This window comes from Salvia hispanica, chromosome 1 (assembly GCF_023119035.1).
Source record: "Salvia hispanica cultivar TCC Black 2014 chromosome 1, UniMelb_Shisp_WGS_1.0, whole genome shotgun sequence".
In the NCBI taxonomy this organism is placed as follows: Eukaryota; Viridiplantae; Streptophyta; class Magnoliopsida; order Lamiales; family Lamiaceae; genus Salvia; species Salvia hispanica.
The window spans coordinates 50,699,271-50,710,043 of record NC_062965.1 but is presented as its reverse complement, the minus strand read 5'-3'; the positions used below and the strand labels follow the sequence as shown (position 1 = coordinate 50,710,043).

General features: G+C 43.8%; 2 protein-coding genes across 5 annotated transcripts; both read left to right on the top strand.

The window, feature by feature from the left end:
• The first annotated feature begins 7,037 nt into the window (after nt 1–7,037).
• On the top strand, nt 7,038–9,507 carry LOC125221537 (ABSCISIC ACID-INSENSITIVE 5-like protein 6). Of its 4 annotated transcripts, XM_048123673.1 has the most exons (6): nt 7,050–7,269; nt 7,412–7,466; nt 7,564–7,655; nt 8,469–8,536; nt 8,631–8,732; nt 9,195–9,507. In XM_048123673.1, exons 4-6 carry the CDS (start codon nt 8,489–8,491, stop codon nt 9,267–9,269), a joined length of 225 nt encoding a protein of 74 aa, XP_047979630.1. In that variant the 5' UTR covers nt 7,050–7,269; nt 7,412–7,466; nt 7,564–7,655; nt 8,469–8,488; the 3' UTR covers nt 9,270–9,507. The 4 variants fall into 4 exon arrangements, 3 of the variants coding, with proteins under 3 accessions (XP_047979621.1, XP_047979630.1, XP_047979613.1); XM_048123664.1 differs by having other exon boundaries at nt 7,038–7,466; nt 7,556–7,655; XM_048123656.1 differs by having other exon boundaries at nt 7,050–7,466.
• Nucleotides 9,508–9,524: 17 nt separating this feature from the next.
• On the top strand, nt 9,525–10,729 carry LOC125200039 (putative disease resistance protein RGA3). Its single transcript, XM_048097842.1, has one exon. The coding sequence runs from the start codon at nt 9,525–9,527 to the stop codon at nt 10,596–10,598; it is 1,074 nt and encodes a 357-aa protein (XP_047953799.1). The 3' UTR covers nt 10,599–10,729.
• The last annotated feature ends 44 nt before the right edge of the window (nt 10,730–10,773 follow it).

Here is a 10,773-nt window from a genome sequence, read left to right as displayed (position 1 = left end):
TATTTTATAATAATAGTTTGTGAGTCGTAAATGTCTTAATTATTAGTTGTGAATGTCTTATATAAATATAAATGTAAAAATTAAAAAAAAATTAATAAAGTGCTTTGGAAGAACCAAAATATTTGAGCAAAGTTTCATATTTTTTTAAAAAAAAATTGAAAAGAAACAAAATATAACTACACAAAATAAATTTTTTCAATTTTATATCAAGAGACTATCATAAATTATTTGTTAAAGGTGTGAATTAATTTAATATTTAGTTATATAGTACTCCTACCAATTATACAATAAATAGGGGAAGATCTAAAAATATTAAAAAGAGTAAAATAAGTGCATAAAAAGTAAATAAAGAACCGCAGCTACTGAGTACTGAGAATTGAACCTGGATCCCTGCTCAAACATTAGAGGTCGACTACCACTGCACCAATTCAGATTTAGTATATAATATGTCTCCATATATAATTAAGTAGGAATATTTGGGGGTACAATTGTACCCCCTTGTTATACATTGGATACGCCACTGTCCGTGAGATAGCCAAGCTCAAGGTAAGTATTCTCAATGCAATACAATGTCTGGAACCATTGTTTGCTAATTAACCTAGTTTTACTACTTTATCAGGAGGAACTACTACGAGCTTTGGAAGCATCTATTGTTGAAGTTCTAGGGACACAACAGAGTGGGGTGAAGAGACAGTACTTGAGGAGGAGGCAGACTGAGCCGTGGTAAGCACAGTGTGGAACGAGAGACGTCTGTGTAGATAGTACATAGAATACGACGTGGTTCCTGTTGTTGTAGATGACTATACAAAGAGAGAGCGAGAGGAGTAGTCGATTAGGATGCATGTTCCTTTGTTACTTACTGAATGTGCGTGGAAAAAGTTAAAATGGAAGGGTAGTCGATTAGGACAAAGATTGGTATAGTGTGTGTGCTGTGTTTCTAATGTTCGTGTCGGTGTTCATGTTCGTGTTTTTATAGAATAGTTCTTACATTGTTTATTAGTTACTGTTTTCTGTTTATGCTGCCTTCTTCAAAGATCTTATGATCATTTTCTTACTATGCGATTAATATTGATATTTTTAGTTCTTAAGTCAAATTTTAAAATTGGTGGCAATTGGTTATGTAAAAGGTCTGAATTTAACTTTGTGAACTTTGAGAATAAAAACAATATTTTTGAAACTTTAATCTATCCGATTCCTCCTTAAAAATACAGAGTTTCTAATAAAATAAAATTTAAACTACATTGAATTAGATCTCCTTGGAAGCATGGTATTCCATTTCTTTCTAAAATGATGATTAAATTTCATTCCACTTCTTACAAAATGTGTAAGAACCTAATTAAATGTTTAATTAGCCGTTATTTATTAGTATTACCAAAAAATCCAGTTTCAAGAATTGAGCATCTCTCTGTAGAAAGCTCTTAGCCCGCTTTTCGTGGTCCAGCTCCATTCTCTCCCTCTATCTATGTGTGTGTGTGATAGGGACTCCGACCCAGATCAGCCGATGAATGGAGATACAACACAAGTCTCGGACGGCAAGGACAAAGAACAAGATGGAAGAGAAACTGAGGCCACAACAAAAAAGGGAAAGAGACAAAGTGACAGAGGGAAGAATCATGCAGAAGGTCCAGCCCAATTGGAACTCCAAAAACGAGTCACGAAGAAGCCCACAAAGTATAAAGATTTCATATCTCATTAGGAGATCTTTTCCATATATTTTGTTTCCTTATTTTATTACCTTTTATTTGCAAGAACGATTTGTTTAATATTTTGAGTCAATCTTCTCGGGTTTTCTTCTTGATTCTTTCCCGAGTCGTAAGTTGAATCAAGTAGGGGGAATTCTATAAATAATAGAATTCCCAATAGATCGAGTCATTGAGAATTGATTAATAAAAAGATCTTTTCTCTAAGAAAAACCCTCGTCTAGAATTCTAGTTTCCTGCTAGGATTTGTGCCTCCATAATTTCGTCCATATTCTGTTACTTTTTTCGTGTGCTCTACAACAATTGGGGAAGTTAAACCCTATCAAGTGGTGCTGTCATTGACTACTCTTCTCCCATCCATACGATGTCATCATCCACGACCTCCCACACAGAGACCCAAACTCCTCCAGTGGCGTACTCCTTGGAAGAGGTCGGCCAGTCCGTCTTCGATATGGGTATCCATTTTGCGGGTCTAGACAAACGGTTGACTCACCAGCAGTTCGAATTTGAGGCTTTTGCTCGTTGACACGAAGCGAATCACAAGAAGATCGAGGATAGCCTTGCTCTCCTCATCGAGTCCAGCCTGCATCGCACCGGTACCTCGCAGGAATCTCAGGGGGCCCTACCACCGCCGCGGGGCTGGAGAATCCCCCCGTCCCTCGTCCATCCACCAAAGGGTGTCGAGGCTGACCCGGTGCAGCGCGTGAAACCAGAGGCTCCTTGCTTTAACGGCGAAAACGCAGTGGATTGGATCCGAAACATTCAGAAATACTATAACCATCACTTTACCCCACTCCATGATCGTCTTTATTTGACGTCATACTTGTTCGATCATCCGGCGTCTAGTTGGTTGGCTTATTGGGAGGAAAATTGCTCTAACAAAACCTGGGACGATTTTCTGCTGGCGGTCAAACATCGCTTTGATCCTGATCTCTATGTTGACCACGTCGCACGGCTTGCGACCCTCCGACAGACATCATCCGTCGCTGCTTATCAAACTGAATTTGAGGACATCATGCAACGTGCACCCAACGTCGGGGACGACACACTGATCTCCTTGTTTATTGCGGGATTAAATGATCCCATCAAAACAGAGCTTCTCACAAAACGGCCGCCATCACTCTCAACCGCCTTCGCCTTGTCACAGCAATTGGCTGCCTGCCAATCGCTCTCTCGCTCCTCATCAGGGTACGCCCAGCCGGCATGGTCCACCCGCGACTCTCGCCAGAAGCCCCAGCATCAGGCGCTGCGACCCACCCCCGGCATGCCTCCCAAGCAGCCACACCCAGCCTAACGCAAACCAGGAATACCGGTCGTGAAAATATCTGCGGCAGAACGCGCTGAACGCACCCGCCAGAACCTCTGCTGGTATTGCCCCGAGAAATATGTCCCTGAGCACGTCTGCGCCAACAAATTTTATGTTTTAATGGGTCCAGAGGAGGAGGTGGATGACAGGACCTCTCTTCGGATGAGGGGGACCTGCAGGCTGAGGACGGCGAAACCATGGCCATTACAGGTGACGTGTCGAGCCTTCGTGTGATTGGCCCGAAGCTCCGCCCTCGCTCTATTCGGCTAACTGGAAAAATTAATGGTAGCAAGGTGTCCGTACTGATCGACGGTGGCAGTACTCATAATTTTATTAAGCCTACCATCGCAGAAAAGCTAAGTATCCCTGTTCACCATGTGACTCCTTTTCGTGTTTTCGTTGGTAACGGGGCTTCCATCTTGATACCCCAATTGATCTGCAGGGTTACCCTTTTCGTATTGATCTATTTCTACAAGGTTGAAGGGCCAGATGTCATCTTGGGTGTTCAATGGCTACAGGATTTGGGGGATGTCACTAAAAATTTCCGCGATCTGACTATGAAGTTTACATGGGGTGACACGTCAGTATTTTTGAGGGGAGAGTCGTTCCCACCACGCCTTATCTCATACAATAATTTGTTCTCCCTCGTGGGCCTCGCGCCGGAGTCCCAAATCTTTGAAATTGTCCCTCTCGCGCTGGCAGAGGGCTCGCCGTCTGAACCCAGCCGCCCTGCAGACCCGCAGATCGCAGAGGTAGTCGATTCCTTCCAGACAGTTTTTGCGACACCTAAGGGCCTGCCTCCAACGAGGGTGTGGGATCACCGTATACACTTGCCGGCTCACACTAAGCCGATTAATGTGCGACCATACCGTTATCCCTACTTTTAGAAAGCAGAAATTGAGGCACAGGTCCGAGACATGCTAGACAATGGGGTGATCCAACGCAGCACCAGCGCCTTCTCTTCCCCCGTCCTTTTGGTGCGTAAGAAAGACGGTAGTTTCCGTTTCTGCGTGGATTACCGAGCCTTGAATGCTGCCACTACACCAGATCATTTTCCTATCCCCACGGCAGATGAATTGTTCGATGAGTTGTCTGCAGCCAGAATTTTTTCTAAGCTTGACTTAAGGTCGGGCTACCATCAAATCCGGATGAATGTTGAGGATGTCCATAAGACGGCTTTTCGTACTCATGACGGCCATTTTGAGTTTTTGGTAATGCCCTTTGGCCTAACAAATGCTCCGTCTACCTTCCAAGCCGCGATGAATAGCATATTTCAGCCCTTCCTGCGAAAATTTGTCATCGTCTTCTTTGACGATATTTTGATTTACAGTGACTCCGTTACCACCCATGTTGATCATTTGCGCACAGTTTTGGGTATTTTGGCGGACAACACTTTCTTCGTAAAGCTCTCCAAATGCTCCTTCGGTGTCCCGACGATAGATTACCTTGGCCACATAATTTCGGCTGGCGAGTTGAGAGCGGATCCAGCAAAGATCGCAGCAATGCAGTCTTGGCCGCTACCGAGAACAATTAAGCAATTACGAGGTTTTCTAGGCCTCACGGGTTATTACCGGCGCTTCGTGAAGGATTACTCCATCATTGCGGCCCCTCTTACCGACCTCCTCAAAAAGGATTCATTCAAGTGGTCGGACGAGGCCACTAAAGCTTTCAACCTACTCAAGACGGCTATGCACTCAGCCCCTGTTCTCCGTCTGCCTAATTTTGCTGAGCCCTTCATCATTGAGACCGATGCTTAGGACTTTGGCGTCGGAGCGGTGTTGCTTCAGAACGGTCACCCTCTTGCATTCTTTAGCAAAAAGCTCGGTCCTAAGCGCCGCCTAGCTTCGACTTACCACAAAGAGCTTTACGCTATTGTTGAATCGGTACAGAAATGGCGGCAATACTTGCTTGGGCGTGAATTTATAATCCGAAGCGACCAACGAAGTTTGAAGGACTTGCTATCTCAAATTGTGCAGACACCGGACCAGCAGTTCTATATCCGCAAGTTAATGGGGTTCAAATTCAAAATCGAGTACAAGTCCGGTGCGTCTAACCGTGTGGCTGATGCCCTATCCCGCCGTGATATGGACTTGTCCCCAGAAGGCGAATATCTCGCCCTCTTCGTTCGCCCAACACCCACGCTGCTGGATACCATCCGCAGCGAAAATGGTACCCTGACCGAGCTCCTAGATTTGCACAAGGCAGTGGACGAGGCTGCTGCACCGGCGTATATCACAGCTGTAGACGAGCTTATTTATTTTAAGCATCGTATTTATGTTGGTCGCGATTCGATGGTTCGAGACTTAATCCTTGACGAATTCCATGCTTCGCCATCCGCGGGCCATCCTGGTGAACGTCGAACATTCGCCCGCATTGCAGGCGTGTTTTATTGGCGGGATATGAGGAGGGACGTGCGCGATTACGTTGCAGCTTGTCTCCCTTGCCAAGCCACTAAATATGTGCGTGATAAGCCAAATGGGCTCATACAACCTCTACCTATTCCCGACATGGTGTGGGAAGCGGCTTCAATGGACTTCATAGTGGGCTTACCTCCATCGAATGGGTACACGGCGGTAATGGTAGTGGTGGATCGTCTCTCCAAATATGCGCATTTCGGTGCCTTGAAACCGGGTTTTGATGCCCCTCGTGTGGCCCGCCTTTTCATCGACACTGTGGTCAAGCTGCATGGATTTCCAAAGAAGCTACTATCAGACCGTGATGCTATTTTCTTGAGCGATTTCTGGAAGGAGCTTGTCTCGCTGAGTGGTACCAAATTGCAATTCACCACAGCATATCATCCTCAAACAGATGGCCAATCCGAAGTGACCAATAGAGCTCTCGAACAATACCTGCGCGCCTTCGCTTATGATCGCCCGTCACGCTGGTTTCACCTTCTTCCATGGGCCGAATTGGCATTGAATTGCAGCTTAAATGTTAGCATTGGGATGTCGCCGTTCAAGGCTTTGTATGGGCGAGATCCTCCCAACCTCTTTGATACATATTCCAAGCCGTCCCACAACCAATCGGTCCACGAGCTCCTCACCGAGCGCGAGGAGATTTTGAAGTTGCTGAAATCCCGTATTGCTCATGCCCATGACCGCATGGCTGAGTTTGCTAACCGCCATCGTCGCGACATTGAATTTGCTGTTGGAGATAAGGTTTTGCTTCGTCTACAGCCATATCGCCAACATTCGGTGGCCAAACCCCTATCCACAAAGTTGGGTCGTCGATATTATGGTCCCTTTGAGATCCTCGAGAGAGTGGGCAAGGTGGCATATCGCCTAAACCTGCCTTTGGACAGTCGAGTGCATGACGTTTTCCACGTCTCATTATTGAAACCATTCATTCCATCATTTTCTCTAGGACCAATCGAGCAATGGCCGAGGCGGTTTCGGCGTGGCAGCCCGATGGATGCACCGATTAAGGCCACAGATTCACGCACGGTTTTGGTTGATGGTACGCCGCAAGATCAATGGCTGATATGGTGGGGGTCAGGGGTGGCATCAAACACGACTTGGGAGCCGGTGGATGTGATTAGAAAGCATTTCCCTGATATCCACCTTGAGGACAAGGCGGCTGCTATGGGAGGGGGAGTTGATAGGGACTCCGACCCAGATCAGCCGATGAATGGAGATACAACACAAGTCTCGGACGGCAAGGACAAAGAACAAGATGGAAGAGAAACTGAGGCCACAACAAAAAAGGAAAAGAGACAAAGTGACAGAGGGAAGAATCATGCAGAAGGTCCAGCCCAATTGGAACTCCAAAAACGAGTCACGAAGAAGCCCACAAAGTATAAAGATTTCATATCTCATTAGGAGATCTTTTCCATATATTTTGTTTCCTTATTTTATTACCTTTTATTTGCAAGAACGATTTGTTTAATATTTTGAGTCAATCTTCTCGGGTTTTCTTCTTGATTCTTTCCCGAGTCGTAAGTTGAATCAAGTAGGGGGAATTCTATAAATAATAGAATTCCCAATAGATCGAGTCATTGAGAATTGATTAATAAAAAGATCTTTTCTCTAAGAAAAACCCTCGTCTAGAATTCTAGTTTCCTGCTAGGATTTGTGCCTCCATAATTTCGTCCATATTCTGTTACTTTTTTCGTGTGCTCTACAACAATTGGGGAAGTTAAACCCTATCAGTGTGTGTGTGTGTGTGTGTAAATAATGGATAATTGCAAAAGTTTGGATTTTTTTACCCAACAGGAACGAGGGTTCAAATAAAGTGGCGGAATTATCTTATGTTCAATAATCCGTTGTCAGTTTTGTGCTGTTTTTTAATCTTGTTTAATTTGATTTTTGCTCAAAATAGAAATATCCTAATTTGAAAATATGATCATGGTAACTTGGTGGAATTTTAATTTGCTGTATTGAATCTGCTTGGTTTATGTGAAATGCAGGTACTTGTTAGAAATGGGAGTACTTTTGAGAGGCAGGATTAAGGGATAAGTAATGGTCAGTTTTTGTATTTCTACTTAGCTTTCTTGAAGTTTTTGTTGTTTATCTGATATTATAGTTGGAGAATGATTGTTTGATGTCTGAAGATGTTCAGGATTATGATCGGTGCCCAAAGATGTAGATGTAGTGCTAGCCAAAGAAATGAATGATCTGAGCCTTCCCCTTTCATTCCGAACCAATACAGAGGTATGCTTATGCAGTTCGTTATTTCTCTTTAGCATGTTAGTTTGGCGATGGAGTTGGAACTTTACTACTAGTAAACTGAAATTTCAGAGTTTATTGTTGCTTGATTAGGATTCTGAAAGTGTTTTAGTTGCTTCGCCAAATACATCATAATCTTTACTATGATGTTGATGTGCCATCATCTTTCACTGTTGACCTTAGCTTATTACATTTGGCTAGTGTGACTGAGTGTTGATGATCAAACGTATTATAAACGAACTGAAAAAATAGGTTTTTACATGGTACCTATTTCAAATGAAATGGCCTATGGAGGTCTAGTCCCTTCCTACTTTTGTGCCTTCTCCACCTTCTCTTGGTTACAACTTACATGTCAACTTTGTACTTTCTCCACCTTCTTTGTGTTTGTGAAATATGCCATCTGGCTACCTTATTTCCGGATGCTGTTGCTTCGCCTTTTCCTTTCATAAATATTTAGCAATGTTGTATCTTTTGGGGTAAATTTAATCTTAAGTAGTGAATATATCATCTATGGTACAAACTTTTTCACACATTGAGATTTCCATATGGTGCCATGTCGAAAGATTTATATAGTTAGTATATTTTTGTTTGTGATGTCTGATGTAACGACTGCTCGAGAAGGAAGTAGAAGTAGGGCTTTAATAACAAAGTGCGGCATAGACAAACGACTATAGATTTCGTGTTCTTGCCACTTTCTAAGTTATGATCGTCAAACTTCTTTTATCGTGCATGGACGTCCCCAAAAACATTTGAATAAGAAAATTGGATGTCTTATGCAGCACAGTTGTATTGTGATAGGCGGTCTAGTGTGACGAGACATGAAAGTTACTCTTCATGAGACGCTTAGAGATCTCATTTTGCACAAGGTAATTTAGTGTATGCTTACACTAAATTACCATATTAGACGTTGGAATTAGACGTTGAACTTGACTAACCAGCTCTCCTTTTGGGTTCGTGCAGGCTTACACCATGGAGTTGGAAGCAGAAGTTGCTAAATTAAAGGAGGAAAATGAACAATTGCAGAAGAAACAGGCGGAGATAATGGAAGTGCAGAAGAATCAGGTTCGTTGCTTCACCTTCACCCCACAAATTTTGAATATAATATTTGATATACGGCAATGGTCACGGATGTTTCGTCTCAACTCCCTGCTGAGAATTGATTTTCCACTAGACGAAGCCGGCTCTTTCCATCAAGATCCATTCTTTGATATTTTCTTACAAATACTTTTCCCATTAGCACAAGTGTTTTGTCATTTCATCCTTCCATTTCCTTATCAAAATCTTGGCTTTGTGCAATGGTCATGGAATGTTCGTTTCTGCTCCCTACTGATGCAACTGATCCAATTTTCCGAAAATTGAATTTTCACTAGACGAAGTCGGCTCTTCCCATCAAGACTCATTCTTTGATATTTTCTTGAAACTACTTTTCCCATTATATCCTTTTTAGCATTGCTGATGGGAAGAAATAATAAACCCCATCCGAAACGAGCACCATCTCATAATCTTTCTGTTTGATGCTGGCAGGCGCTGGAGATGGTGAAACAGCAGAGTGGGGCGAAGAGGCAGTGCTTGAGAAGGACACAAACTGGGCCGTGGTAAGGGCCACGTGGAACGAGATACGTCTGTGTAAATAGTACATAGAATACGACGTGGTTCATGTTGTTGTAGATGAGTATAGAGAGAGTTAGAGGAGTAGCGCTTCATCGCCTTAGGATGCATATCTCATGTTTCGATGGAATGTAGGTGGAAAAAGTTTTACAAAGGGTAGTCGATTAGGTACAAAGATTGGTAGAGTGCTGTTCCCAACTCCCAAAGTGTCGTGTTTCTCATGTTCGTATTCGTGTTCGTGTTATAATGGCGGAGGCATTTCTTCAACTCGTTCTTGACAATCTGAGCTCTCTTATCAACGAGGAGATCGGACTGATCTTGGGCGTCAATGATGAGATGAAGAAGCTATGCAGCACTCTCACCACCATCCAAGCTGTGTTGGAGGATGCCGAAGACAAGCAAATCGAGAGCAAGCCAATTCGAAACTGGCTGCAGAAGCTGACAGTCCTTGCTTATGAGATTGATGACATTTTGGATGAGTGCAACACTCATGTCTCCAAACTCAACCACTCTCATTCCAAACTCAGCCGCTATAGCCTCAAGAAATTATTGTATCGCCACAACATCGCAAGGAGGATGAAGCAGGTCAACGAGAAAGTGGAGGTTGTTGCTGCGGAGCGTGCTAAGTTTCATCTGCGTGAGTTCTCTCTTGATAGGCCAAGAGAAGTTGCTCTTGCCTCACCCGAGACGGCTTCCCTGTTGGACGAGCCCGGAAAGATTCAAGGCAGAGAAGAAGATAAAGACAAAATTGTGAAGATTTTGGTGAATGATGTGAAGGAGAAACATGAGATGTCCGTGCTGCCAATCATCGGCGTTGGCGGCCTTGGGAAGACCACTCTCGCTCGACTAGTATTCAACGATCCCCTAGTGAAAGAGCACTTTGAAGTGAGGATTTGGGTTTGTGTTTCTGATAACTTTGAAATGAAGACTTTGGTGAAGGCCATGATTGAATCTACCACTAGAGGGAGTGGAGAAGTTTCACATCTGCAGCACTTGGATGCTGCAGAGCGTCACCTCTGTGAGTTGCTGAGCAAAAAAAGATATTTGATCGTTATGGATGACGTTAGGAACGAGTACCAAGATAAATGGTTTGAGTTGAGGGACGTTCTATCATGTGGCTCAAGTGGCTCATCTGTCGTCGTCACCACACGCCAGAGGAATGTTGCTGATATAATGACTACACTGCCATGTCATTGGCTTGAGGGGTTGTCGGATGAGCATTGTTGGGCGCTGATGAGGCAACGTGCCTTCGGAGCAGGTGAAGAGGTGTCTCCACAGCTCAAATTAATTGGGAAACAGATCGTGAATAAATGTGCTTGAGTGCCCCTGGCTGCGACAACGCTTGGAGGAATCCTACGGTTTAAAAGGAGAGAAGAGGAATGGTTACATGTGAGAGACAGTGATATATGGAAGCTGTCGGCTGAAGAGAGTGTGATAATACCTGCTTTGAGACTGAGTTATCATCATCTTCCATTGGAGCTCAGGCAATGCTTTG

Excerpts from the sequence above, each read along its gene's own strand:
- LOC125221537 (XM_048123664.1), top strand. The coding sequence starts at position 8,489 with ATGAAAGTTACTCTTCATGAGACGCTTAGAGATCTCATTTTGCACAAG. Across the intron at positions 8,537-8,630 it reads GAGATCTCATTTTGCACAAG|GCTTACACCATGGAGTTGGA; the intron begins GTAATTTAGTGT and ends GGGTTCGTGCAG. Across the intron at positions 8,733-9,194 it reads TGGAAGTGCAGAAGAATCAG|GCGCTGGAGATGGTGAAACA; the intron begins GTTCGTTGCTTC and ends TGATGCTGGCAG.
- LOC125200039 (XM_048097842.1), top strand. The coding sequence starts at position 9,525 with ATGGCGGAGGCATTTCTTCAACTCGTTCTTGACAATCTGAGCTCTCTT.